Source organism: Trachypithecus francoisi, unplaced genomic scaffold (genome assembly GCF_009764315.1).
Source record: "Trachypithecus francoisi isolate TF-2019V2 unplaced genomic scaffold, Tfra_2.0 Lachesis_group20, whole genome shotgun sequence".
NCBI lineage: Eukaryota > Metazoa > Chordata > Mammalia > Primates > Cercopithecidae > Trachypithecus > Trachypithecus francoisi.
The window spans coordinates 15,983,083-16,010,521 of NW_022681466.1; the positions used below are offsets into that span (position 1 = coordinate 15,983,083).

General features: G+C 56.2%; 2 protein-coding genes and 1 pseudogene across 5 annotated transcripts; 2 read left to right on the plus strand and 1 right to left on the minus strand.

Moving 5' to 3' along the window:
* Positions 1-3,654: 3,654 nt before the first annotated feature.
* On the plus strand, positions 3,655-4,412 carry LOC117066882 (annotated as a pseudogene).
* Positions 4,413-5,622: 1,210 nt separating this feature from the next.
* FAM171A2 (family with sequence similarity 171 member A2) lies at positions 5,623-16,679 on the plus strand. Of its 2 annotated transcripts, none has more exons than XM_033182752.1 (8): positions 5,623-5,903; positions 9,419-9,646; positions 9,881-9,973; positions 13,288-13,446; positions 13,524-13,703; positions 13,802-13,918; positions 14,035-14,161; positions 14,703-16,679. In XM_033182752.1, the coding sequence occupies exons 1-8, from the start codon at positions 5,786-5,788 to the stop codon at positions 16,162-16,164; spliced, it is 2,484 nt and encodes an 827-aa protein (XP_033038643.1). In that variant the 5' UTR covers positions 5,623-5,785; the 3' UTR covers positions 16,165-16,679. The 2 variants fall into 2 exon arrangements, with proteins under 2 accessions (XP_033038643.1, XP_033038642.1); XM_033182751.1 differs by lacking the exon at positions 5,623-5,903 and adding an exon at positions 6,438-6,786 and having other exon boundaries at positions 14,703-16,312.
* A 115-nt stretch (positions 16,680-16,794) lies between these two features.
* On the minus strand, positions 16,795-25,149 carry GRN (granulin precursor). Of its 3 annotated transcripts, XM_033182755.1 has the most exons (14): positions 24,900-24,967; positions 24,492-24,623; positions 20,577-20,721; positions 20,328-20,453; positions 20,128-20,212; positions 19,552-19,664; positions 19,322-19,457; positions 19,100-19,209; positions 18,737-18,863; positions 18,440-18,537; positions 18,103-18,348; positions 17,650-17,883; positions 17,328-17,558; positions 16,795-17,238 (listed from the first exon to the last, which is right to left on the minus strand). In XM_033182755.1, exons 3-14 carry the CDS (start codon positions 20,712-20,714, stop codon positions 17,101-17,103), a joined length of 1,782 nt encoding a protein of 593 aa, XP_033038646.1. In that variant the 5' UTR covers positions 20,715-20,721; positions 24,492-24,623; positions 24,900-24,967; the 3' UTR covers positions 16,795-17,100. The 3 variants fall into 3 exon arrangements, with proteins under 3 accessions (XP_033038646.1, XP_033038644.1, XP_033038645.1); XM_033182753.1 differs by lacking the exon at positions 24,492-24,623 and having other exon boundaries at positions 24,900-25,149; XM_033182754.1 differs by lacking the exon at positions 24,492-24,623 and having other exon boundaries at positions 24,628-24,962.
* Positions 25,150-27,439: the final 2,290 nt, after the last annotated feature.

The window sequence follows — 27,439 nt, forward strand, 5'->3', positions numbered from 1 at the left end:
AGAGGGAGGCTGGCTCAGCTGTTGCCTGAGGAAGGCAGCATCATGCCAGGGAAGAGAGAGCAAGCATTGCTCCCTGGCTACCTACCAAGAAGAGCCTTTAGCCAGGAAAGAGGATGAGGATGGAAGACAGCTCTCCAGCTGTGGTGAGTACAGCTGAGAGGCAGAGGTAGGGAGGTATCCCTGAAGTCCTGAGGGATTTGTTCATTCCTGGGTTCAATAAATATTTATTGATCAGGCATGGTGGCTCATGCCTATAATCCTAGCCCTTTGGGAGGCTGAGGCAGGAGGATCACTTGAGCCCAGGAGTTTTGGGCTGCAGTGAGCTATGATCGTGCCACTGCACTCCAGCCTGAGCAACAGAGAAAGACTCTGTCTCTGAAAAAATAAAAATTGACCGGGTGAGGTGGCTCACACCTGTAATCCCAGCATTTTGGGAGGCCGAGGTGGGCAGATTACCTGAGGTCAGGAGTTCAAGACCAGCCTGGCCAACATGGTGAAACCTCGTCTGTACTAAAAATGCAAAAAATTAGCTGGCCATGGTAGCAGGCGCCTGTAATCCCAACTACTCGGGAGGCTGAGGCTGGAGAATCACTTGAATCGGGGAGGCAGAGGTTGCAGTGAGCCGAGATTGTGCCATTGCACTCCAGCCTGGGCAACAAGAGCCAAACTCCATCTCAAAAATAAAAATAAAAATTACTAGCTAGGTGTGGTGGTGTGTGCCTATAGACCCAGGTACTTAGGAGACTGAGGCAGGAGGATTGCTTGAGCCCGGGAGGTCAAGGCTGCAGTGAGCCTTGATCTCACCACTACACTCCAGCCTGGGTGACAGACTGAGACCCTGGCTAAAAAAATTTTTTTTAATTAAAAATAAAAATAAATAATCATGGAGCACCTACTGCATGCCTGGCACTATTCCAGTGCTGGGATGCAGCAGTGAACAAAGCAACATCCCTGCCCTCCTGGAACTTACATTGCAGAGGTAAAAAGTAAAGTAAACAAATAAATAAATGTATGGTCAGTGGCAGTCAGTGCTGTGAGTGAAAATAAAGGTGACGAGAGAGTGATAGATTGTATGTGGGTGAACCAGGTATGGTGGCTCCCACCTGTAATCCCAGCATTTGGGAGGTTGAGGCGGGCAGATCACCTCAGGTCAGGAGTCGGAGAACAGCCTGGCCAACATGGAGAAACCCTGTCTCTACTAAAAATACAAAAATTAGCCAGGCACGGTGGTGGGCACCTGTAATCCCAGCTACTCAGGAGGCTGAGGCAGGAGAATTGCTTGAACCCAGGAGGCATACTCCAGCCTGGCAACAGAGAGACACTCCATCTCAAAAAAAAAAAAAAAAAAAAATATATATGGTGGATGTTTGGAGGGGTGCTGCTAACATTTTAGGTAGAGTGGTCAGGGAAGGCCTCTTTGATGAGATAAGCAGGGAGATGAATGACTGAGCCATGCAGCTACATGAAGATAAAATGTTCTGGAAAGAAAGAGCAGCCAGTGAAAAGACCCTGAGGTAGGAGCTGGCTTAGTGTGTTCAAAAAAAGCAAGGAGGCCCATGTGGCTGGAGGCAGGTGGGTGAGGGTCCAGGAGATGGGGGATGGGGGCAGGAACACCCCGTGGCCATGGGGAGAACTTTGGACTTGACGCCAAGTGTTGGGGGAAGCCATTGATGAACAATATAACAGCAAGAGCTGTTGGTATTTGATTTTACCCAAAGGTGTAAATAGTAAATTCTGAAAAGAATAATTTGACATACATGCATGGCAAGTTTCGGAACAGGTTTCTATTTGGGTGACTGAACGCATTTTAGAAAAGATTAAGCAGTGATCCTTGAACCCCAGCCAAATTGCCTCCTCCTTCCGTCATTGCAATTGGATGGCTCCAGTCAACTTATCTTGATCCAGCAAAGCATTTGGCGTTTGTCCTTATAGACAAGACATAAATGTGAGCTGGATCACAGAGACTCGGATTTAGACCTGAACAATTCTGATAAAGCTGAAGGAGATCTCTATGAAGCTTCATCCTGGCCCTGGGCTGCCTGGCATTGTCATGAGTCGCTTGACTGGAGGCAGAGGAAGCCACTCTTCACCCTGCAGATGGCTGCTGGCTGGGAGGGAGCTCCAATACAATGGGTGACTGAAGCAGATTCAAGGCAGCCTTGACAGATTGCAAAGTTGGGTAGAAACCAACAGGATGAAATTTACCAGGGATGAGTGCTAAGTCTTGTGCTGAGGTTCCAAAAAACTAGTTACATAAGAATAGTACTGGGAAATCTGGTGAGATGGAAATTTCTATTGAAAAGAGAGAGAGAGGCTGGGCGCAGTGGCCCATGCCTGTAATCCCAGCCCTTTGGGAGAGCGAGGCAGGTGGATTATAAGATCAGGAGATCAAGACCATCCTGACTAACACGGTGAAACCCTGTCTCTACTAAAAATACAAAAAAATTAGCTGGGCGTGGTGGCGGGAGCCTGTAGTCCCAGCTACTCGGGAGGCTGAGGCAGGAGAATGGCGTGAACCCAGGAGGTGGAGGTTGCAGTGAGCTGAGATCGCAGCCACTGCACTCCAGCCTGGGCAACAGAACAAGACTCCATCTCAAAAAAAAAAAAAAGAAAAAAGAAAGAAAAGAAAAGAGAGAGAGAGAGATGTAAAGAAGAAGGAAGGGAGCAAGAAAGAAGAGAGACAGATACACTGGCAGTTTTCATTCTGTCCACAAGCTTATAATGATGTCCCCTTAAATCAGAAGACCCAACCAGGAGGGTAGCCTGCTGTTCTCTGGGAAATGGGGTCCTTGCCTTAGGTATCCAGTCCCCTCTTGGCCACCACATGGTGAGAAAGAGAAGGTGACAAACCGGAGAGAACCAGGGAAGCGATACCAGATAAAGATTTGGCCAGCTGGAAACTGATTGAGGATGACAACCAGAAATATTGAACTGGAAGGAAAGAGAGCTTGGCTGGGACTAGAGCAAGCCAATAGCTGTCCTCAAATACAGGATTCAATGGCTGAGGACAAGGGAGAGACCCAGTTTATCATTCACAAAGCCAGAACCAAGACCACTGAGAGTCACCAACTGGTGGAAGAGAAAGGCTGCTGCCAGCTCTGGAAACACTCCTTAGCCATTAGCACTGCCCAGCAATGCATCCTATTACCTGGGCACAGGTGAGTCCCCACCTCACCCTGGGCCAGCAATAGCAGCATTTATTACGCCCCTGCTCCTGTGAGGCCTGTGCTAGAGTCTTTACATCATTATTTGGTCATTACATCTCATTTAGTCGTTACAGCAACCCTATGAGGTAGAGATTATGACAACTCCCATTTTAAAGAAAGACAGGACCAGAAGGCTTAGTAACTTGCCAGTGGCTTAATAAGAGACTTAGGGCTAGGCATGGTGGCTCACACCTGTAATCCCAGCACTTTGGGAGGCTGAGCGGGAGGATCACCTGAGGTCACAAGTTCAAGACTAGCCTGGCCAACACAGTGAAACCCCGTCTCTACTAAAAATACAAAAATTAGCCGGGCATGGTGGCAGGCATCTGTAATTCCAGCTACTCAGGAGGCTGAGGCACAAGAATCTCTTGAACTCAGGAAGCGGAGGTTGCAGTGAGCCGAGATTGCATCATTGCACTCCAGCCTGGGCGACAACAAAAGACTCTTAATGATCAGTAGCTACAACACTAGAAAGATTTTTCTTTGCTCTTGCAAAGAAAAATCCCTTTGGTTCTAGAAAATCTCCTGAAAAAGAGGAAGGCTTATGAAGCCCTCAAAGCCACCCAGGCAAAGCAGGCACTTTTGTCAAAGAAGGAGCAGAGGGAAGGAAAAGGGCTCAAGTTTAAGCAACTGGAATCATTCCTACATGATTCCTGGCGGCAGAAATGTGACAAAATGCATCTCAGATGACTAGAAGTCAAACGTCACGCCTTGGAATTGCCAGATAAACATTCCTTGACCTTTGTTGTATGCATCGAAAGAATTGATGGCGTGAGTTTATTGGTGCAGAGAACCATTTGTAAGACTTTGCCTAAATAAAATTTTTAGTGTTGTCTTTGTAAATGTCACCCTCCAGAACCTAAAAATGCTGCGTATAGTGGAACCTTATGTGACCTGGGAATTTCCAAATCAGAAGTCTGTCCAGGAACTCATTTTGAAACATAGACAAGCCAAGGTCAAGAATAAGACCCTCCCTCTGACAGACAACACAGTGATTGAGGAGCACCTGGGGAAGTTAGGTGTCATTTGCTTGGAAGACCTCATTCATGAAATTGCCTTCCCAGGGAAGCATCAAGGTTCTTGCGCCCTTTCCACCTCTCAGTGGCCCGTCATGCTACCAAAAATAGAGTGGGCTTCCTCAATGAGATGGGCACACCTGGCTATCGGGGTGAATGCATCAGTCAGCTCATCTGCCAGCTGAACTAGACCCAGGTGCCAAACTGCAGTAAATTTTTATCAATGAAGTGGAAGCATGTGTAGTAGAAGCATGTGTTTTTGTTTTTATGGGAATTTTTATCAAGTATCTTCAGAGAAGATTATTTCCAGCTTTATCTTCAAAAACTGGAAAGGAAAGGTCAAAGAAAAGACAGTAGCTCACACCTGTAATACTAGCACTTTGGGAGGCCAAGGTGGGTAGATCATCTGAGGTCAGGAGTTCGAGACCAGCCTGGCCAACATAGTGAAACACTGTCTCTACTAAAAATACAAAAATTAGTTGGGCACGGTGGCACACACCTGTAGTCCCAGCTACTTGGGAGGGTGAGGCAGGAGAATCACTTGAACCTGGGAGGCAGAGGGTGCAGTGAGCCAAGACCTCACCACTGCACTCCAGCCTGGGCAACAGAGCAAGACTCTTGTAAAAATAAATAAATAAATAAATAAATAAAAGAAGAAGAAGAAGAAAACACTAGCCTATGTTCATGGCAAGCACCTCTCATCACAGTCCAGTTCCAAGGAAAAATTCCAGCATTTTCTACATTGGCTGCCACCTTATCTAAAATTAGCACATTCCATGGGCATCTTCTATCTTCGAGTTTAGTGTTGATAAATGAGTAACTCTAGCATTTGTACAGGGCTCCCCAAGACTCCTGCACCAGTCGACCAAGCCCAGGGACATAATTGAATCTAGAGATTCCTGGGGCCTTGTTTTGAAAAAATACTTGAAATAGTAAGAAAGGCCCCAAAATAAATGTTCACTTGTCCCTGAAAAAAAAAAAAAAAAATTCTGTCTCAAAAACAAAAAAGAGACTTAGGAGTGTCTAGGGGGCCTTCCCTGCCCCAGCACTGCCTAGGTGTTTTGCCGAGAGAAGGGGGCCATCGAGCAGGGAGTTCTTACACTTTTCTGAGACTTTCATGACCATACCCCTTGAGAGTGTTGTAAGCAATAGCCACTCCCAACCTACACACAAAAAAATTCTGCACCAATTTTGGGTACTCTCGAAACCCAAGAACCCGGGTGATGGGACCCTAATCCCGACACTCCTTTGCAGCCCAGAGTCTGGGAGCGCAGAGCAGGGGCTGCGGGATGGGCTGAAGGTGGGCAGTACTGCGGGTAGGCGGGCGGAGCCGGGCCGGGAGGGGCGGTGCCGGGGGGTGGGGGGGGGAGGCCAGCCGTGTGGCGCGCCGCCTGCAGGGGGCGCTTGCGGCGGCTCCGGGCGGAGACAATCGCGCTGAGCGGGCGCCGCAGCCGGAGCGGGAGCCGGAGCTGCGAGGCGCGGCGCAGAGCTGGGGCTGCGCCGGGCCGGGCGAGCGGGACCAGGCGGGAGCCATGGACCGCTAGGGCCCGGCCTAGCCCCGCGATGCCGCCGGCGAGTGGCCCCAGCGTCCTTGCGCGGCTGTTGCCGCTGCTGGGGCTGCTGCTCGGCAGCGCCTCCCGGGCTCCCGGCAAGTCGCCGCCGGAGTCCCCCAGCCCGCAGGGTGAGTCTTCGCCGGGAGGGGCCGCGATCGCGGGCCTGCGCCCCCTGATCAGGCTCCCGCCCGTCAGCCCCCTCTTCGCGGCGTTCGTGAATTGAGGGATATTCTGTTCCCTGGATTCGGGTGGGGGGAGCTAAGCGATCTGGGGTCGGCGCTTCTTGGAGAAAGCGGAGGCGGGGAGAGGGAGGCCGTCCGGGGCGGGGGTCTTGGGGAGACACAATGGGTAGGGCGAGGGTCCCCAGGCTCGGCGCCGCCGCCCCCTCCCTATTTGTTTTTCTCCCTCCTGGTTCGCGAGGCGCTGCTGCCTCAGCCATTGTCTACCGAAGACACCCGCCCAGGGGCGGGCTGGGGCGGGCGCCCGCTCCGCAGCCCCCTGCGGGTTCCTCGCTCCCGACCCCGGCTGGGTGGGGGCGCCGGCATCGGCTGCCACCCTAGGCCCGGACAGGAGGCTGGGCGCCTGGAGCTGGGTTTGAAGGGGGGAGGGGAGAAGGGGGAGTGGGTGAGGCTGTGGGCGGGATTGACTGCTCTAATGGGGTTCTTCGCCCTGGAGCCTGACAGCTCCCAGCCAGCTCCCCTGGTTTAGAATTTGGGGTGCACCAAATAAATGCTTGTGAGCCTATGACGGAGGACGAGCGGCAGTTGTGGGGCTCTGAGAAAAGAGGGTACATTGTGATTCCAACTGAAGGCGCATGGCAGGCTTGCGGTCGCGGAGCCATGCTGAGCTGGCTGGCTGTGGGCAGTGCCGGCTGGGAGGGCAGGTGCCTGGGTCCCCGTTCAGCAGGCCTCATGGCACTCCTGTCCCCTGCCCGCCCCCAGATCACCCCCTCCTCACCTCACATCTCCTTCGCAGTGGAGGAGACCCTCCCCAGCGACTCACCGGGCGCAGGTGGGTGTGTGAGGTGGGGGTGGGGCCGGCTTCTGCAGCAGGAAAGGGTGGGGGAGCAAGACCCTGACTCTACACTCCACAGGCAGGCCTGGATGCTTAGGGGCCTCCCCCCACTCCAGCCCTGAGCCCACCTCCCGTGTTCCTGCTCTCTCCCCCCGGCCTGTGGGCCCCATCCCTGCCTGAAGCAGTGTTCACTCCTCACCCCCCACACGAAGGAGCTGGCAGGAAAAGCAGGGTGAGGGGATCTGGATGAGGGAAGTGGGGTCCGGATGAAGGGAGAGGGTCGGATTTCCTCCTGGATTGAGGCAGTCCTGGAGCCGGGAGAGGTGGATACTATATGGTATGTCAGGCTTTGAGGATTGGGGAGGGTTCGCCCTCTGCCTCAGTCTCCCCAGCTCTCTGGGGGAGGAGATGAGGCTTTGCTTAGTAGGAAGAAGCCCTAGTTTCTTAGGACGTCCCTCCCCTCAAGTCCCTGCACCTCAAGGGAAGGGGCCCAGGGAATTGGCTGGAATAGAGCCAGTACAGGGGGGTTCTCTGGGGCAGCTGGCGGGGAGCCCAGGTTGAGGGGAAGGGGGAAGGGAATCTGCTAGGCACCTGCCCCCTTCTCCCCCACCCCCAAGGTTGGCACAGAGCCTTACCAGCCCACCCCAGTTTTGTTTCCCCAGCTCCCTCCCTCTTCTGAAGCTCTGACTCTTGAACCCAAGCTATTCCCTCAAATGACCCCAAGTATCTCAGACTCGGGGTCCCTCTCCCCAGCTGCTCTATCCAGCTGTTCCTAAGCCCGGGATGGGGGTGGGAGTAGCCAGGCCCTTCTGGCTTCTCAGAATTCCTAATGGGTGTTGGTGGGGGGATGGTGAGGACCTGGTGCACATCCTCCTAGGCTCTCCCCTCCCCCCACCCCAAGCCAATTCTTTCTCCCAACCTGGGTGTACAGGCCTCCACTCTCCCGTATTAGCTGGGTGCCCTTGGGTATGTCACTTAACCTCTCTGAGCCATAATTTGTTCATTTGTAAGACATGGAAGGATAGTGCCTACATCATCAAATTGAAGTAAGAAATCTCATCAAATGTGCAAAAAAACAGTACAGGGGTGCCAGCTTCCTGTAGCAGCAGAGAGCGAGAGTGGGTAGAGTGTGCACCCACCCTGCAGGGTTGGGCTCTGGTCTGGGAGGGGAGGTGGGCTCAGGGGAACAGCTGGATGGGATGCCTAGGGCAGGCGTGGCACTGGCTCCGGGTTGGGAGCCTGAGCTAAGACACCTGTCACTGCTGAGTGTCAGGCTCCACTCTAAGGCCTTCCCTCTCCTCGAAGTCTCTGCAGCACCCTGACCTCCCCAGGCCCTGCTGCTCTCAGCTCCAGACTCTTCCTTCCGCACCCAACCCCCACTAGATTTGCATCCAGCACTCAGCCCACTCCCCACCTGCCTCCTGGGCCCCCCACTGAGGTGTCCATACATGCATGACACACCTTGTTAGCAGGAAGGTAGGGGTGAGGTGTGTTCTTGAGGGAGGGGCTGTGCTGATGGGAAGGGGTGCCCTGGATCAGAGAGACTGCCTGGAGAATCCATGGGAACAACTCAAGGCTTGGTTCCTCCCCATCACGCCATCTGAGGGCAGGACACCTGCCTGATGGCCTGGCCAGACTCTCCTCAGACTGGGGGCAGAGGCATCCCTGGAAAGCAAAACACTTGGGCTTCCCTCCCCAGACCCCTCCACAATAGTTCTCTTGGGCCTGGGTTGCACCCCCCCAGATCTCCTTCCCCTTGCCAGGGCCCCAGCTCCCTGCCTGATCTCCTGGGAGGAATGAGGGCGTTGCCATGGTGACTGACTGTAGCTGACCAGCTGGGAGGGGGCAGGCGGTTCATGTGAGGGGGAGGGGGCAGAAGTAATTTGTTTGGGCATAGGGTTGGGGTGAGTCCCTAAATCTGAAGGAAAACAGGCTTGTGCAAAGGATTCTGGGAAAAGGATGAATGACGGGAATGACCAGTTTCCTAGTGTCCCCTGTCAATTTTTTCCCAAGACCCCAAACTCTGCCCTAGCCTCCATCCTCCCTTTCAAACTGCTGAATCTTGACCCTTCTCTCCACCTGCATACCCAGCTTTACTTAGCCTTTCTCAGCCCTCCTATCCTTCTCCTCTCCCCAGGCCTGGGGTTAAGAATGTTGCTTCTAGAGGCAGACTGCTAGGTCTGGATCCCAGATCTCCACTTAGCTGTCGTCCAAGTATCTAAACTCTCTAAGCCTCAGTTTCCTTATCTGTAAAATGGACTAAGAGCATATATTATCAAATCCAACACACCACTGACTGTAAGATGCACCATGATTTCAGGTACCAGTAAGAAAGGAAGAAATGCTGCCAGTTATAACGATGGCATCATCAATCATAGACATAGCCTGAGTTTAGAATTGTGAAAATGTGACACAGCGCATGTGTCAGACGATGAAATACGGGAATAGTCCCACCTCCTTCATGGGCTGACAGGAGGTTTCTCACTGAATGCTGGGTCTTAAATCATGCCTTCTCTAGCCTCAGCCCCAAAGACTCTCCCAAACACAGCTCCTTCCGCTGATCTTGGGGCTCCCCCCAGTTCTTTCCTCCTCCCTCGTCCTCACTCCCTTCACCCCATCTTGCCCACAGAGATCCTGATCAAGGTGCAGGTGTATGTGAGCGGAGAGCTGGTGCCCCTGGCCCGGGCCTCAGTGGATGTGTTTGGGAACCGGACTCTGCTGGCAGCTGGTACCACAGACTCAGAGGGTGTGGCCACCCTGTCCCTCAGTTATCGCTTGGGCACCTGGGTGCTGGTCACTGCTGCCCGCCCTGGCTTCCTCACCAACTCTGTGCCCTGGCGTGTTGACAAGCTGCCCTGTGAGTGCAGGGGCAGGTGGGGGGGGGGGAACAGCAGCTGACCCTCCATCAGCCCCTTCCCAAAATAGGCTCCTTGGGGGTGGAGGGGGAGGCGTTCCAGCAGCTGCTGCCTGGGCTGGGGTACACAGAGGGGGCTGAGGGAGGGTGAAGCCTCTGGGACTTAGATGGAGGGGATGCCTGGCTGGGGGGTGAGGGGCAGGCTTTCCTGGAGCTGACTGGCCATCTCTCCCACAGTGTATGCGTCTGTCAGTCTCTACCTGCTCCCTGAGCGGCCGGCCACGCTCATCCTCTATGAGGACCTGGTGCACATTCTCCTAGGCTCTCCCGGTAAGGCGCCCCCTCACCCATGCCAACTCTTCTTCCTTCCCCTAACCTGGGCGTAGAGACCTCCACTGTCCTATATTAGCTGGGTGTCCTTGGGCAAGTCACTTCACCTCTCTTGAGCCATAATTTGCTCATTTGTAAGATGTGGAAGGTTAGTGCCTACATCATCAAATTGGAGTAAGAATTAAATCCCATAAAAAGTGAAAAAACACAGTACAGAAGGTGTTCAATAAATGTTTATAGTTATCGGGATTCTCGTGGTTTCTATTCTCCATCTATTCCTACCTTCCCTGCCACCTTTATCTTCAATGGGCCTACACGGATTTGTTGTGCACCTGCTGGATGCACAGGTGCACAGGAAGTGCAAGGCCCAGAGAAAGCCTGCAGCTGTCCTGATCTACCCCCAGCTTTTGGTCTCGCTCAGCTAGTACTTACTTCAACTCCTAGGCCGTGCCAGGCATTGTGGCTGGTGCTGGGAACCACGGTGAGGAAGAAGACCCGCTCCTTGCCTTTGGACGTTCACAGACAAGTAGGAAGACAGATCATTGCAAGCCCTGAAATAGTTCCAGAGCAGGCAGGGCAGTGGAGTGAAGGGCAGCTGCTTTCAGTGCTGAGACGGCCCTAACCTGCGAGGGGACCCGGCTGGGTGAGAGCTTGTCGAACGGAGCGGTCAGCCCTCGACTCAGGAGTGAAGGGGAAGCAGAGGCACCTCCACTGGAGAGGAAGGCCGGGGCAGACATCAGGTGGAGGGTAGTAGAGGACAGTGAGGGTTTGGGGGCTCCATTCCGCTTAGAGGGCCATGGTGGGTTTCAGAGTTGGAGGAGCCCCTTCCCGGTTTGTAGTCTCAGCCTGAGCCCTTGTCACGGAGCTAGATTTTTCTTTTCTTTTCTTTTTTTTTTTTTGTGAGACAGAGTGTTGCTCTGTTGCCCAGACTGAAGTGGCATAATCTCAGGATTCTTCTGCCTTAGTCTCCTGAGTAGCTGGGATTACAGGCACCCGTCACCATGCCAGACTAATTTTTGTATTTTCAGTAGAGACAGTTTTGCCATGTTGGCCAGGCTGGTCTCGAACTCCTGACCTCAGGTGATCCACCCGCCTCAGCCTCTCAAAGTGCGGGGATTACAGGCGTGAGCCACTGCACCCGGCCTTACCAATCTGCTCTTGTTTGCTCACCTTCATCACTTTGATCCCAAACCAGAGGCTTCTAAGTGCCCCTGCAGGTTTCTAAAATGCCAGTGGACCCTTTGTAGCCCCCTAGCTTGAAGCCCCTGCATGGCACCTACTGCTTTCAGTACCAAGCCCAGGTGCCATCTCAGAGCTGACAGCGCCTTCCAGAGCCCGGGCCGCCTGCTGCCCCACACCTCTGGGCCTTTCTCATGCCAGGCCTCCTGGATGTCCTTTCCCTCTTTCTTTCCTGGCTGAGTCTTCCACATCCTGCAAGACTCCATAGGGCCTCCCCTGAGCTGAGTGAGACCAGCTCCCCTAGTCCCCTGCATCCCTCTATTTGGATAGCAAGGTGCAGGAGGAATGGAATGGGAGAGGATGGGCCTGGAGCCCAGTGGTCCGGGCTTCTATCCAGGCTTGAGGATTGTGACCTCGGGCAAGTTACTGAACCCCTGCCTGCCTCCATTTTTGCACCTCTAAAATGAGGTTGATAATAAAGACAACTAGCTAAGGGGCTATTTTCCTAATTGCAGGGGTTAATACAGGTAATCTGCTTAGAACAGTGCGCAGCATAGCTTAAAGCTTAATAAATGTTAGCTGTGACCATACTGTATTGGAATTGTTTATATGTCTGTCCCCTCCACCCCAACACACACACACACACACACACACACACACACACACACACGACCTAAACTGTCTGATGCAGTAGCCACTAGCTACATATTAAATTGAAGTAAATTAAATTAAAAATTAATTAATTTGGCCTGGCGTGGTGGCTCATGCCTGTAATCCCAGCACTTTGGGAGGTCGAGACAGGCGGATCACGAGGTCAGGAGATCGAGACCATCCTGGCTAACACAGTGAAACCCCATCTCAACTAAAAAAAAAAAAAAAAAAAAAAATAGCCAGGCGTGGTGGTGGGCGCCTGTAGTCCCAGCTACTCGGGAGGCTGAGGCAGGAGAATGGCGTGAACCTGGGAGGTGGAGCTTGCAGTGAGCCGAGATTGAGCCACTGCACTCCAGCCTGGGCGACAGTCTCAAAAATAAAAAAAAATTTTTTAAATTAATTTTTAAAAATTAATCCATCCAGAGATGGTTTCTCACTCTGTTGCCCAGGCTGGAGTACAATGGCATGATCTCAGCTCACTGCAACCTCTGCTGCTTGGGTTCAAGTGATTTTCCTGCCTCAGCCTCCTGAGTAGCTGGGATTATAGGTGCCTGCCACCGCACCTGGTTAATTTTTGCAGTTTTAGTAGACACGGGGTTTCACCATCTTGGCCAGGCTGGTCTTGCACTCCTGACCTCGTGATCCACCTGCCTCGGCCTCCCAAAGTGCTGGTATTACAGGCGTGAGCCACCGCGTCCGGCCTTTTTTTTTTTTTTTTTTTTTTGTTGAGACAGAATTTCGCTTTTGTTGCCCAGGCTGGAGTGCAATGGCACAATCTCAGCTCACCACAACGTCCACCTCCCAGGTTCAAGCGATTCTCATGCCTCAGCCTCACAAGCAGCTGGGATTACAGGCATGTGCCACCACGCCCGGCTGATTTTGTATTTTTAGTAGAATTGGGGTTTCTCCATGTTGGTCAGCCTGGTCTCTGACTCCCAACCTCAGGGGATCCACCCGCCTTGGCCTCCCAAAGTGCTGGGATTACAGGCATGAGCCACTGCACCCGCCTAGAAAAAATTCATTACATTTTTAAAAATTAAAAATCCAGTTCCTCAGTCACACTAGCCACATTTCAAATGCTTAACAGCCACGTGTATCCAGTGGGTACCATAATGGGAAGCACAGCTAGAAAACATTCCCATCACAGCAGACATTCATCTTTGAGCCCCCAGTGTCTAACGTGGTGCCTGCCACTTAGTAGACAATACTGTTTGAGGATCTGGATCGCAATATTTTATAGGTTCTACAAGGAAACTTCTAAGAAAGCAAGTACATTCCTGAGGCTCACACAGAGATTTCAAGTCCATGTCCCTTCCAGGTTAACATTCCATGACTGCCCAGCTTTCTCCCCAAGGCATCACCCTCCCTGGCCTTCCGAAGTGGCCTGACTTAATGTCCCCCTTTTCCTTAGATAATGGGTTTCTGCTCTGGTCCCTCGGGATCCTGTCCGTGGTCAGGCCACTGCAGCCCCTCTCTCCCTCCAGGTGCCCGCTCCCAGCCCTTGGTGCAGTTCCAGCGCCGGGCTGCCCGCCTGCCTATCAGCTCCACCTACAGCCAGCTCTGGGCGTCACTCACGCCTGCCAGCACCCAGCAGGAAATGCGGGCTTTCCCTGCCTTCCTGGGCACTGAGGCCTCCAGCTCAGGTAGGCTGGGTGCCCAGCGTGGACGGGGTCTCCCCAGGCTCAGGATCAGCCCTCAGCCCTGTACCCTCTTCCCTCAGGCAATGGCTCCTGGCTGGAGCTGATGCCGCTGGCCGCTGTGAGCGTGCACCTGCTGACAGGTAATGGGACAGAGGTGCCACTCTCAGGCCCCATTCACCTGTCCCTGCCCGTGCCCTCCGAGACTCGTGCCCTCACCGTGGGCACCAGCATTCCAGCCTGGAGATTCGACCCCAAGAGTGGTAAGCGCCTCAGGGGGTTGCAGGTGCTTGAGTTGAGGGAGGAAAGTGAGACTTGAGTGGGAGGGACTCAAGTGTGACAAAACCCCTGCCTCTCCCAGGGCTGTGGGTGCGCAATGGCACTGGTATAATCCGGAAGGAAGGCCGGCAGCTCTACTGGACCTTCGTCTCCCCTCAGCTGGGGTACTGGGTCGCCGCCATGGCCTCCCCCACGGCTGGTAAGAGTAGTGGGGCAGTGGGCATAGGGGCCGTGGAGGAGGGGAGCTGGGAGAGCAGACTTCTGAAAGGCAGGAAGGGCATCCACACCTGAACGCTAAGCCCTCGCCTGGCACAGGGCTGGTCACCATCACGTCGGGCATCCAGGACATCGGCACCTACCACACCATCTTCTTGCTCACCATCCTGGCAGCCCTTGCCCTGCTGGTGCTCATCCTGCTGTGTCTGCTCATCTACTACTGTCGGTGAGCACCAGGCTTCCCCCACCCTCCCCTCCTCTCCTCTGACTGAGGCCTGCACTTGCACCGGGCCCTGGGGCCCCAAAGATGCATAAAATCCACTTCTGGTCCTCAAGGAGCAGACAGGAAAAGACTTCCTGTAAACATGCTAAGACCTGAAGGGCTGGTGCTAGTGGCTGAAGACAGCCGGGAGGTGGGAGGGGAGGCAGGGCTTCAGGACTTGCAGCCCGGCCCCTCCAGAGAGATCTGCCACTGCCCCTAGCAGCCCAGCTCTCTACCCAAGAGGACTCCAGGCCGAACACACCCATAGACGGCTTAGATGCTCATCCCTGGTTCTTGCAGCACATCCTACATGCAGAGGAGTGCAGAGTTTACCCTGAGGGGACCGCCAAACGGACACGGCTCCCCGCCATCTCTCCTGGGCGCCCCAGGCATTCTCCTCACCTCTTCCACTATATTCATCTCTTGTCTTGCATCTAAGGGGGTTCGGGGGCAACTCTGGCCCTCACCCTTTCCTGAGAGGCCCCCTCTGCACCCTCCCTTCCAGGAGGCGCTGCCTGAAGCCGAGGCAACAGCACCGCAAGCTGCAGCTCTCGGGGCCTTCTGACGGTAACAAACGAGACCAGGCCACCTCGATGTCCCAGCTCCACCTCATCTGTGGGGGACCCCTGGAACCCGCCCCGTCGGGGGACCCCGAGGCTCCGCCTCCAGGCCCCCTCCACTCGGCCTTCTCCAGTTCCCGGGACTTGGCCTCCTCCCGGGACGACTTCTTCCGCACCAAGCCGCGGTCTGCCAGCCGCCCGGCCGCCGAGCCTTCGGGTGCCCGCGGGGGCGAAAGCGCCGGGCTCAAGGGCGCGCGTTCGGCCGAGGGCCCCGGCGGGCTGGAGCCCGGCCTAGAGGAGTACCGGCGCGGGCCCTCGGGGGCTGCGGCTTTCCTGCACGAGCCGCCCTTGCCGCCGCCGCCGCCCTTCGACCACTACCTGGGCCACAAGGGGGCAGCCGAGAGCAAGACCCCCGACTTCCTGCTGTCGCAGTCGGTGGACCAGCTGGCGCGGCCGCCGTCGCTGGGCCAGGCGGGGCAGCTCATCTTCTGCGGCTCCATCGACCACCTCAAGGACAACGTCTACCGCAACGTCATGCCCACCCTGGTGATCCCCGCGCACTACGTGCGCCTCGGCGGCGAGGCTGGCGCCGCGGGCGTGGGCGACGAGCCGGCCCCGCCGGAGGGCACGGCACCCGGCCCAGCGCGCTCTTTTCCCCAGCCCGACCCCCAGCGCCCGCAGATGCAAGGCCACTCAGGCCCGGGGGCCGAGGGCGGCGGGGGCGGCGGCGAGGGCTGGGGGGCCGGGCGCGCGGCGCCCGTCAGTGGCTCGGTCACCATCCCTGTGCTGTTCAACGAGTCCACCATGGCGCAGCTCAACGGGGAGCTGCAGGCCCTGACCGAGAAGAAGCTACTGGAACTGGGCGTGAAGCCGCACCCGCGCGCCTGGTTCGTGTCCCTCGACGGGCGCTCCAACTCGCAAGTACGCCACTCTTACATCGACCTGCAGGCGGGCGGCGGGGCCCGCAGCACCGACGCCAGCCTGGACTCCGGCGTCGATGTGCACGAGGCGCGGCCCGCGCGCCGCCGGCCCGCGAGGGAGGAGCGGGAGCGCGCACCGCCTGCCGCGCCGCCGCCGCCGCCCGCGCCCCCACGCCTGGCGCTCAGCGAGGACACGGAGCCCAGCAGCAGCGAGAGCCGCACGGGCCTCTGCTCTCCAGAGGACAACTCGCTGACGCCGCTGCTGGACGAGGTGGCGGCGCCCGAGGGCCGGGCGGCCACGGTACCCCGGGGGCGGGGCCGCAGTCGCGGGGACAGCTCCCGCAGCAGCGCCAGCGAGCTGCGGCGCGACTCGCTCACCAGCCCGGAGGACGAGCTGGGGGCGGAGGTGGGCGACGAAGCGGGCGACAAGAAGAGCCCGTGGCAGCGGCGGGAGGAGCGGCCGCTGATGGTGTTCAACGTCAAGTAGCGCCGGCGCCGGGCCTGGCACCGCCCCTCCCGCGCGGGCCCGCACCCAGGGTGCGCGCCCCCGGGGCCTGCGGGGCCCCTCACGCATAGCCCCCAGCCCCAGGCTGGAGAGGGGCCCAGGGGCCTTGGAGCCGTTCCGTGGTAGGTGCTGGGTTGTGTCTTGCAAGGGACCCTGTGTCTGCCTCCAAGCCGGGGAGGAGGGGGGGGTCCAGCCCCCAAGGGGAGGTGCCGGGGAGGAGGGCTGGGGGGAAGCAGTGCCTGTGTAGACGTGGCTGTACATAGAAAGCTCTATTGTGGGAAAGCAGGAGGGGTGACCCAGCCTCAGCTGCTAGTGTGAGGGCTGGGAAGGGAGGGGGCGTTCTCTCTGGACCCCTGGGAGGGGAGGGGGTGCTGTTTGCTGACTAGCCCATCTTTGGGCTATGATGTCACAGGGCTGGTGGCTGGGACAGCTCTGGGGACTAGGGGGTAATGTGATACAGCCGATGTGGGCAGCAGCAAATACAAAACTGGTGAGGTTAAGGCTGTGTGTGTCTTTCTGTGGGGTAGGGGAGGGGAGTGTTGGCAGTGGACATGAACCCTTGCTCTGGGGCCCTGGGGAGGGAGGGCAGGCAGGGCGGCAAATCAGACACTGTTAAGAAAGTGTACAAACTTTATTGGAACTCACACACGCACACACACAAACACCCCTGTGGATAGGGAAAAGCACCTGGCCACAGGGTCCACAGAAATGGGGAGGGAATGGCAGCTTGTAATGTGGCTTTTGCCACAACCCCTTTCTGACAGGGAAGGCCTTAGATTGAGGCCCCAACTCCCATGGTGATAGGGAGCTCAGAATGGGGGCCAGGGAGAATTTGGTTGGGCAGAGGTGCTAGGGAGGCCTGAGCAGAGGGCACCCATCCAGTGGGGTACCGAGGGCTGCAGTCTTCAGTACTGTCCCTCACAGCAGCTGTCTCAAGGCTGGGTCCCTCAAAGGGGTGTCCCAGCGCAGGGCCTCCCTGCGCAAACACTTGGCGCCCCTGGCTGCGCAGCGGAAGCCAGCAGGACAGCAGTGGCGCCGATCAGCACAACAGACGCCCTGGGTGGTCAGAGGGGGGTGAGAGGGTTGGATGAGGTGGGACATGGTCCCTGGCCATACCCAGCCCCAGGGTGGGGGATGGCACTGACCTGGCGGTAGGGACAGCAGGCCCAGCCCCCTCGGTTGTCTCGGCAGCAGGTCTGGTTATCATGGCAGAAGTGCCCTCCCCCACACTCCACGTCCTTCACACCCACGTGAGGGCTACGGGCCAGGAAGGTGGCAGGCTGAGCAGAGACCACTTCCTTTTCGCAGGATCGGGCCTTCACGTTGCAGGTGTAGCCAGCCGGGCAGCAGTGCTGGCGATCCTCGCAGCACACAGCCTGGCAGGGAAGGGAGCACAGAATGGCATTACATTCCTGTCCCCTCGCCGGGCTTAGCTCCCCTATCCGGGGCAGGCAGGGAGGTACTCACGTGGGGCAACTGGCAGCAGGCCCAGCCCCCACCCAGGCTCGGGCAGCAGGTCTGCCCCACCGGGCAGCTGGTGTGCTGGTCACAGCCCATGTCTCTGGGGTGGGATAAGGAAGACTGGCGGGCAGGCATCTTCTCCAGTCCAGCCACGATCTCGCTTCCCCGCTGACATCGCCCCTCGGCTACACATGTGTAGCCCTGGGGGCAGCAGTGCTGGTGGTCTGAGCAGCAGACAGCCTGGGGGGTGGGCAGGAAAGGGCGTCCTAGGTAGCCACTATGTGGGGTGCAGTGCCGAGCCCCTACCTACTCCAGCCCGCCTCTCCTGCTTACAGCACCTCCAGCTGGAAACGAATCTGACAGAGCTGGGTGTCACCTACTGGCCATGTGGAGGGCAGAAAGCAATAGGAGTTTGGCCACCCACCTGCCCAGGCCAAGATGCTGTCCCCTCCCATGTACCTCTGGGATTGGACAGCAGCCCCACTCTCCAGACATGAGTTGGCAGCAGGTATTGGAGGGGGGACAGCTGGTGACATTATCACAGGGGACATCTCTCTTCAAGGCTTGTGGGTCTGGCAGGCTGAGGTGAGCTGGGGCCTTCTCCATCCAGGACACCTGGTGAGTTCCCTGTTCACAGGTACCCTTCTGTGTGTCACACGTAAACCCCGCGGGACAGCAGTGTATATGGTCCTCACAGCACACAGCCTAGGGCAGATGGAGAAGGGCCAGTGGGCACTGGGGCCCAGTTGGCTGCCACACTGCTCAGGCCACCCACCCACCCACCATCCCTGGGTACCTGGGTAAAAGGGCAGCAGCCCCAGGCCCCCGACTGTAGACGGCAGCAGGTATAACCATCCGGGCAGCTCACCTCCATGTCACATTTCACGTCTCCCACTGTGAGGGAGGCAGAGAGGACAGGTCAGAAGTGGCACTGGGGACCCTCAGGGGTATCTACCCTTTGCCGGCTCCACAGCTGGCACCAGGTGTTGAAGATGGAGGGCACCACTTACACCACCTTGCAGTGATCCTAAGGCCAGGCCTAAAAGGAAGGAAAGAGGGCCCCACCCCTGTATCTGTGCCCTGCCTCTGGTACCTGTTTGTGCAGGCAGCTTAGTGAGGAGGTCCATGGTAGCGTTCTCCTTGGAGAGGCACTTACTCTGGATCAGGTCACACACAGTGTCTTGGGGGCAGCAGTGCAGGTGGTCGGAGCAGCAGATGGCCTGGGTGGGGACAGGTGTGAGTCGCTGTCACTTCCAGGCTCAGCAGAGCACAGGGAGCAGCCAGGCTGATGGCTGGCACTGCCCCAATCCTCCACTAGGGGGTGGCATGAACCCTGCATCAGCCAGGCTCCCAGCAAGCAGCCAGCCAGCCCTATGCCCCAGAGCCCCTGTACGGTGCATGTCAGGGCCAAGTGGCTGGGAGTGCACAGCCAAGCTGGCTCCAGCCCCTCACTCACATTGGGCATTGGGCAGCAGCCATACTTCCCACTGGGCAGCTCACAGCAGGTAGAACCATCAGGGCACTGGGACCGTGCATCCGGACACATGACTGAGCTGGACAAAGCCACTGGAAGAGAAGCAAGTGTGAGGGCAGCCAGGGTGGAGGGCACTTTTTCCCACACTTGGAGTCAATGACGCCCCACCCCAGCCCCCAGCCTGATGCTCTCCCACCTCCTCACCTGCCCTGTGTGTCCTCTGGGCAGGGATCTTCTTTGCCAGGGGGTGGGTGCCCGTGGGTGTGATGCAGCGGGTGTGAACCAGGTCGCAGAAGGCACCATGCGGACAGCAGTGCACCCTGTCTTCACAGCAGGAAGCCTGAGAAAAAATGGTCCTGACTCCGTCTTCACCCCTTGCCCCCACCCTCTGCCCCCACCTCCCTCCACGTACCCCTGTCTCCCCAGGTTTGTACCTGGGGCATGGGGCAGCACCCCCAGGAGCCATCGACCATGACACAGCACGTGGAGAAGTCCGGGCACTCGAACTGACTATCAGGGCACTGGACAGCACCCACGGAGTTGTTACCTGTGGAAAGATGACCCGGGATTCTACCAGCCCACTCAGGGAAGATGACTGCCCCATCACACACGGAGCTGGTGGCACCAGGGCCTGCAAGCCCAGCTACTGGGGTTTGGGGGTGACACTAGGGGCTCAGTGATCTCCTAGGCTTGCCTAACTCACCCTCCTCACAATCCACTCCCTCCGGCATGGGGAAGGGGCACCCACTGACCATGGGTTGGCATTAGATCGGCCCAGCTTGACCTTTCCCCACCCCCACAATGCCTGAACCTGGAGTCTTGCACTTTCTCCTCCCCCTCCTATCCCCAGTGCTGCACCTCTGTCTACAGCAGGGGTGTTGCTTAGCACAGATGCCACATGAATGAGGGCACGAGGGCAGAAATGGGGGCTGCCCCGCCAGCTGGGCTCCTGGGTTCCAGGCTCTACATGCTGCCCGTCTGTCTGCCCTGCACCCACATCCCAGCTGCACCTGATCTTTGGAAGCAGAATTGCCCATCTGCACTGCAGTGGAAGCCCCGTGGGCAGCAGTGATGGCCATCCCCGCATGCCACGGCCTGTGGGACACAGAGAAACCGGCATTGGCAAGGCCCTTTTATCTGTAAGTGGGAGACTGCAGGAAAAGCATCAATGCAGACCTAAGCCCCTCCATCGGGCTGATGGCACGCTCACCTCTGGGAAGGGGCAGCAATGGGAAGTCCCTGAGACGGTGAGGATGCAGGAGTGGCCGTCAGAGCAGTGGGCACCAGCCTGGCAGGGGCCGCCCAGATGCCTGCTCAGTGTTGTGGGCCATTTGTCCTGGAAAGACAGGGGAAATGATAAACCACAGACTTGTGCCTGGCATCCTCCTCTGGCCAATCCAAGATGACCCTTTGGGAAAACCCAGGCTGCCAGCTTTTGCCTAGGCTGAGGGGCACTCACCAGAAGGGGACTGCAGCAGCTGTAGCTGGCTCTTCCAGGGTCCAGGCAGCAGGCCACAGGGCAGAACTGACCATCTGGGCACCACGTTCCAGCCACCAGCCCTACTGTTAAGGCCACCCAGCTCACCAGGGTCCACATGGTCTGCCTGCAAAGTACCAAGGAACATCTGGCAACTGCTTAAGCCTGCGCCACCCTTGATTCTAGGGCCACTCAGTCCCCCAGCCCCAGGCCAAGGTCCTGGCCTGGGACTCCCTGAGCCTTCTCAACGCCTCCCTGCCCAGGCAGGCAGAAAGCTGCAGGGGCTGAGAGTCAGCCTCCTACAGAGCCCTGTGTGTGACACATGCCCCAGCACGTGCAGACCTGTAAGCATGAATGCTGACATGCGTATATGTGTGGGCCTGAGTCCCCAGCACATGATCTAATGCCTGGGCCTCACTGGGCAGGCTTATGAGAGTCAGGAAGACGTGATTTTTTTGGGTCTGATCTGTGCAGATGTGGGCCACCTCTGGGGGGGAGGGGGGAAGGCATCAGTAGCCATGGGAGAGGACAGGGCTGGGGTGCAGGGAGGGAGGCCCCCCAGGAAAAGCCAGGGTTCCCCTCCAGATGCCTCCTTGCCTGACACTGTGTTCATACCTGCACCCCCTAAGGACTTGCAGGAAGCAGCCACATGATGACATGGGAAACCACAGGGGTGAGAAAGTTGTGAAAAAGGAAGTATGGTGGCCAGTGGAATCTGGGCTGCCTTCCCCAGAGGCCAGTCACCACCTGCCCATGAATGTCCCCTCCTCACCCAGGGAAGGGGACACAGAAGCTGGGTCAGCCTTTGAGATACCTGTGTTCTGAGGGTACCCCACACCACCAGGGCTCTCTGAGATTCCCCAAGCATGCTAACCCCCACCTCTGCCTCTCCATCTATTCTGGAAGTAAAACCCAGCCACATGTGGAGAGAGACCACGTGTGCCCACTGGGCTGCCCATCTGAGTCACCAGGAGGAACTGAGCCTTGAGTTTCTGCGGAGAGCAGCCTCTCACTTCCTAAACAACTCTTCTCCCAGGCTCATCTAGCCCAGCTAGCTCAGTGGGGTGGCCAGAGAGGTAACTCGTCCTGAAGAAGCGAAAACAGTAATGTCTGTTGAGCCTCTTGGGAGCCAGTTACAAGACTACATTATTTTATTTCTTTGCAACAACCATCCAAAGTAGTAATTAATACCTTTACTTTTCTTTTATTTTTAGAGATGAGATATTGCTCTGTTGCCAGGCTGGACTCAAACTCCTGGGATCAAGCAATCCTCCAACCTTGGCCTCCCAATTAGCTGGGACTCTGGGAGTGTGGCACCAAGCCTGCTCACCTTTTTTTTTTTTTTTTTTTTTGAGACGGAGTCTTGCTCTGACGCCCAGGCTGTAGTACAGTGGCGCAATCTCAGCTCACTGCAACCTCCACCTCCCAGGTTCAAGCGATTATCCTGTCTCAGCCTCCTGAGTAGCTGGGACTACAGGCACCCGCCACCATGCTCGGCTAATTTTTGTATTTTTAGTAGAGAGGGGGTTTCACCATACTGGTCAGGCTGTCTTGAACTCCTGACCTCAGGTGATCCACCCGCCTCAGCCTCCCTAAGTGCTGGGATTACAGGCTTGAGTCACCACACCTGGCCTCACCTTTACTTTTTTGTTTGTTTTTTGTTTTTTGTTTTTGAGATGGACTCTTGCTGTCTCCCAGGCTGGAGTGCAGTGGCGCTATCTCAGCTCACTGCAAGCTCCACCTCCCAGGTTCATGCCATCCTCCTGTCTCAGCCTCCTGAGTAGCTGGGACTACAGGCGCCCGCCACCTCGCCCGGCTAGTTTTTTGTATTTTTTAGTAGAGACGGGGTTTCACCATGTTAGCCAGGATAGTCTCGATATCCTGACCTCGTGATCCGCCCGTCTCGGCCTCCCAAAGTGCTGGGATTACAGGCTTGAGCCACCGCGCCCAGCGTCACCTTTACCTTTAAAGGAAGAAACTGAAGCTCAGAGATGTTAAGTACAGTCAGCCCTCCGTATCCAACCAGAGATAAAAAAATATTGGGTGTGGTGGCTCACACCTGTAATCCCAGCACTTTGGGAGGCCTAAGTGGGCGGATCACGAGGTCAGGAGTTCGAGACCAGCCTGACCAACATGGTGAAACCCCCATCTCTACTAAAAATACAAAAATTAGCCATGCGTGGTAGCACACACCTGTAATCCCAGCTACTCAAGAGGCTGAGGCAGGAAAATCGCTTGAGCCCAGGAGGTGGGGGTTGCAGTGAGCAGAGGAGATTGTGCCACCATACTCCAGCCTGGGTGATAGAGCGAGACTGATATTCCATCTCACAAAACAACAAAAACCCCAGAAAATGTTACATTGTTGCTGAGGTATACCACGTAGTTAGGCTTAGGATGGGTGCATCTATACTGAACAGGTACAGATTGTTCTTTCTTATTAATCCCTAAACAATTCAGGATCACAACTATTTACGTGGCATTTCTTTTTTTTTCTTTTTTTTTTTGAGACGGAGTCTTGCTCTGACGCCCAGGCTGTAGTACAGTGGCGCAATCTCAGCTCACTGCAACCTCTGCCTCCCGGGTTCAAGGAATTCTCCTGCCTCAGCTTCCTGAGCAGCCTCCTGAGTCTGCTACCACACCCGGCTAATTTTTGTATTTTTAGTAGAGATAGGGGTTTCACCATGTTGGTCAGGTTGCCAGTCTCGAACTCCTGACCTCAGGTGATCCACCCACCACAGTCTCCCAAAGTGCTGGGATTACAGGCATGAGCCACCGTGCCCAGCCAACATGGCATTTCCATTGTATTAGGCATAAGTAATCTAGAAATGATTTAAAGTATGTATAGGTTATATGCAAATATCACAGCATTTTGTATCAGGGACTTGAGCACCCACAGACTTTGGGGTCCTGGAACCAGTTCCATGAGGATACCAAGGGACACCGATAACATGTCACACATCAGGTCATGGTGACGACAGGCTTTGATGGCCCCAGAGCGTATTGGACCTGGGTTAATATCACTAGTGGCACAATGGGCAGTGCCTGAGAATGGACCCCTAAGCCCCAGGGGGATAGGTGCAACAGGTACGACAGAAACAGGTTACAAGGAGGGACTGCCTGGAAATCGCACTTGGGTCCTAATCCTGGAATTGGCAACTGTGAGGGCCTGAGAAGTTGCTCCCTGTCTGTGCCTCAGTTCCCCCACGAGTCTATGTGTGGATACCATTGGAGGGGGGAGGGGCAGGAAATGTCACCCACCCAGTCACATCCTCTCTGCTCCAACTGGCTTTCCTCAAGTGCCCCTCCCCTAACTCAGCATCCCCAAGAGGCCACCTCCTGGACAGATAAGGATGAAGTTGACTGGTCCTGAACAGTGGACCCTCTCCTCAGCCCCACAGCTCCCAGCCAAAGCACCTGCAGCTGGCACTGCCTACTTCCTGGGTGTTCTCAGCAGGCTGTCCGCTGCCCTGGCTTGCTGGGAAGGGGAGTCTGTCTGCACATGAGTATTCGGCACTCTGGTGAGTTACCTGTGCATGGCCCCTCCTATTTACCCTGAGTTGAGGGAGTATAGTGTATGCTTCTACTGAATACACGCACACGCATACAGAAACAGGGATGAGGAGGCGAGTCGCAGTCTCACGCCACCCTACACCGCCAAAACAGCCAGAGGGGACAGCAGCCTCTTCAAGACCCTAGCTCCGTTATCTTCCACTAGGTGGCAGCCCCCAACTCCGAGTGCCAAGGGGAAAGGAAATTCCCAAAAGGGGAGCCAGCCTAGCTGCAACTGAGCAGGAAAAAGTGGCTGGGAGAGGCGGAAGTTAGCTCGTCCCACCTCCAAAAAGAGGAAGTAAGGAGGAGCCAGACCAGGTTCAATCACCACTCCCAAGTCCCTACTACCTTCGAGAAGCCAAGGTCTCAGGTCCCGTTCCCAGGCCCTCGAAGCTCCCAGCCCAGGGTCGCGCGCCCCTCCGGCTCCAGGCCGCCGCGGGAACCACCCACCACCACCACGAGAGGGAAAGAAGCCGGCACCTACCGACAGGGGTGGAGCTGAGTCAAGAATGGTGTGGTCCCTGCTTTGGGGGAATGCTGGGGAGGTAGAAAGCCCCCTTCTAACAGAGGTCACTGCAATTACTGCTTCCTCTTTCCCATAAAACTCCCTCTAGTGTATCAGAACCCCCAAGGAGTTTCAATAAGCGGTTCTTCTCTTGTCTCCGGCTGAGACTCCAGGGGAACCTCAAGCTCACATGGCCCTGGCCGGGCCCCTGGGCAGGAGCAGGCGAGAGGTCTGCGCGGCCGCCCTCCTACCTGCGTCCGGGTCCGCGGTCCCTGGGCAGCAGCAGCCGGGCAGCGCTCAGACTACAGATCCCAGCGCGGTGACCCGCCTACCTCAGTTTCCATTGGCCGGGGATCAGGGCTGCCGCGATCCCATTGGTTACTTATCAGGGTGGAGGTGGGGCCAGCCTGGAATGCTGTGTTTCTTTTCTACTCAAATCACTCTCCTCCCCGCTTCCTCTCGCCCCACACCCCATTTCTAGGGATCATGTGATTGGAGAATCATGTGACGCCGGGCCAGCCTCAGCAGGGCAGCTGGTGCTCGTCGCCTTCCTTCACCCATCCTGCAGGTTCCTGGGGGAGTTTGCTAGAGATGATAGCGCGTGTCTGGGGCATTGACAGTGCGAGGTACTGTTATGAATTGGGAATATTTGTGCTCCTCTTTCTATTCTTTTGTTTGTTTTGAGATGGAGTCTCACTCTGTCGCCAGGCTGGAGTGCAGTGGCACGATCTCGGCTCACTGCAACCTCTGCCTCCCGGGTTCAAGCGATTCTCCTGCCTCAGTCTCCCGAGTAGTTGGGACTACAGGCGCGCGCCACCACGTCCAGCTAATTTTTGTATTTTTAGTAGAGACGGGGTTTCACCATGTTGGCCAGGATGGTCTTGATCTCATGACCTGGTGATCCGCCCGCCTCGGCCTCTCAAAGCGCTGGGATTACAGGCGTAAGCCACCACACCCGACCTTATGTGTTTGTTTTAGAGAAAGGGTCTCGCTCAGTCGCCCAAGCTGATCATAGCTCACTGCGGCCTGCAACTCCTGCTCCCAAAGCGATTCTCCTACCGCAGGCCCCCGAGGCACTGGGATTATAGGTGTGAGCTACCGGCCTCACTCGCTCCTATCCTATCCTATCCTGCCCTGTCCTGTCCTGCCCTATTCTGCAAACTCGGATGACATGCTAGGCAGGGCCCAGCGTGAGTTGAAGGATGGTTTCCAGGACAAAGATAAACAGCCCAAACGCCCTTTCCTTAAGGTGCTCGGCAGGACAGGGGGCAGGGATTGGTGGGAGACAGTCTCAGGCTGAATCTAATTTAAGATACAAGGTCGTGCGCCAGTTGCCAGGTGTGGGGAGAGGAAGTAGATTGTCTACAGGTGGGGAAGAAGAGATTTCATTCCCCCTTAGAAGCATCTCCTTGAGCTGAGTCTGGGAAGATTTTAACTGGCAGGTGGAGGAGGAGGTGTTGGGAAGAGCCCTGGGAAACCAGATGGGAAGGGCAGGCTTGGCAGGGATTGAATGCCATGTTCAATGCCAGTGGGCTTCAGGAGCTGCTAGGTGCCTGGCACAGGCAGGGCTGTGGCGGGGGCTGTCGAAAGGGAAGTGGCTTCCTAGTCTCCACTGGCCCTGCCTTCGAGGAATTGATACAGGAGGGTGAGGAGAGAAAATGTACCACAGAACACATTAGCCAGTGACAAGAGTCAGGCTGCTCGGTGCCAAAGGGCCTGGGCCAGGCAGAGATGGGTGATGGGAGATGGGCCAGGAGAGAGGAGAGGCCCAGGGAAAACCTGGTACTGGGCCGTGGAGGAAGGGCAGTGTCTGCACAGGGGATGGAGACTGCTGCAGCCTGAGCAAGGAACTGGAGCTGAGGGTGAGGCAGGGGCAGGGGGACAGCTAGCCAAGCTCGAGGCAGCAGAAGTCGGAGCAGGGAAAGGGTGCCAGCCGAGCTGTGGAGTCGTGTGGCAGGGGTTCTAAGCCTGGAGTTAGAGCAGACCCAGACAGTGGATAAGACACCTGGCCTGCTGAGGACCTAGGACTAGTCTGTGCCCTGGTGACACATTTGTGCTTATTTTCCTTCCTGTGTATCTTGAGACTAGGGAGTATAGTTTATGCTTCTATTGAAACACACACACACATGAAACTTTCATGAAATGTTAGGTGAATCCATCAATGAACCTATTAATTACAACCACCCAGAACCAGAAAAAAATACAGGTAGAAAAAACAAAAAACCTAAACAGACTGAAACAAATATCACAAAGTCTAATCGTCAAAGCCATGATTCTTGAGCAGCGGCAATTTTGCCAGCCAGGGACATTTGGGAGTGTCTGGAGACAATCTGGGTTGTCACAACTCAGGGTGGAGGGACACTAACATCTGGTGTGTAGGGGCCAGCAATCCCGCTAAACATCACACAACACACAGAACAAGACCACACAACAAAGAAGTATCCTGCCCAAAAGGTCAATAGCGCTGAGACTCAAAAACCTACTTTACAAATGTTTCTCTCTCTCTTTTTTTTTTTTTTTGAGACCAGAGTCCGACTCTGTCCCCCAGGCTGGAGTGCAGTGGCGCGATCTCGGCTCTCGGCAAGCTCCGCCTCCCAGGTTCACGCCATTCTCCTGCCTCAGCCTCCTGAGTAGCTGGGACTACAGGCGCCTGCCACTGCACCTGGCTAATGTTTTGTATTTTTTAGTAGAGACGGGGTTTCACTGTGGTCTCGATCTCCTGATCTTGTGATCCGTCCGCCTCGGCTTCCCAAAGTGCTGGGATTACAGGCGTGAGCCACCGCGCCGGGCC

What these genes read in the sequence shown, in the direction of transcription:
- GRN (XM_033182753.1), bottom strand. Translation starts at nt 20,714, where the DNA reads ATGTGGACCCTGGTGAGCTGGGTGGCCTTAACAGTAGGGCTGGTGGCT. An exon ending in ATTCTGCTTCCAAAGATCAG is followed by an intron (nt 19,665 to 20,127) that starts GTGCAGCTGGGA and finishes ATCTTTCCACAG; the next exon opens with GTAACAACTCCGTGGGTGCT. An exon ending in GCTGCTGCCCAATGCCCAAT is followed by an intron (nt 18,864 to 19,099) that starts GTGAGTGAGGGG and finishes GTCCCCACCCAG; the next exon opens with GCCATCTGCTGCTCCGACCA.
- FAM171A2 (XM_033182751.1), top strand. Translation starts at nt 6,519, where the DNA reads ATGACGGAGGACGAGCGGCAGTTGTGGGGCTCTGAGAAAAGAGGGTAC. An exon ending in CACTGAGGCCTCCAGCTCAG is followed by an intron (nt 13,447 to 13,523) that starts GTAGGCTGGGTG and finishes CTCTTCCCTCAG; the next exon opens with GCAATGGCTCCTGGCTGGAG. An exon ending in CATGGCCTCCCCCACGGCTG is followed by an intron (nt 13,919 to 14,034) that starts GTAAGAGTAGTG and finishes CGCCTGGCACAG; the next exon opens with GGCTGGTCACCATCACGTCG.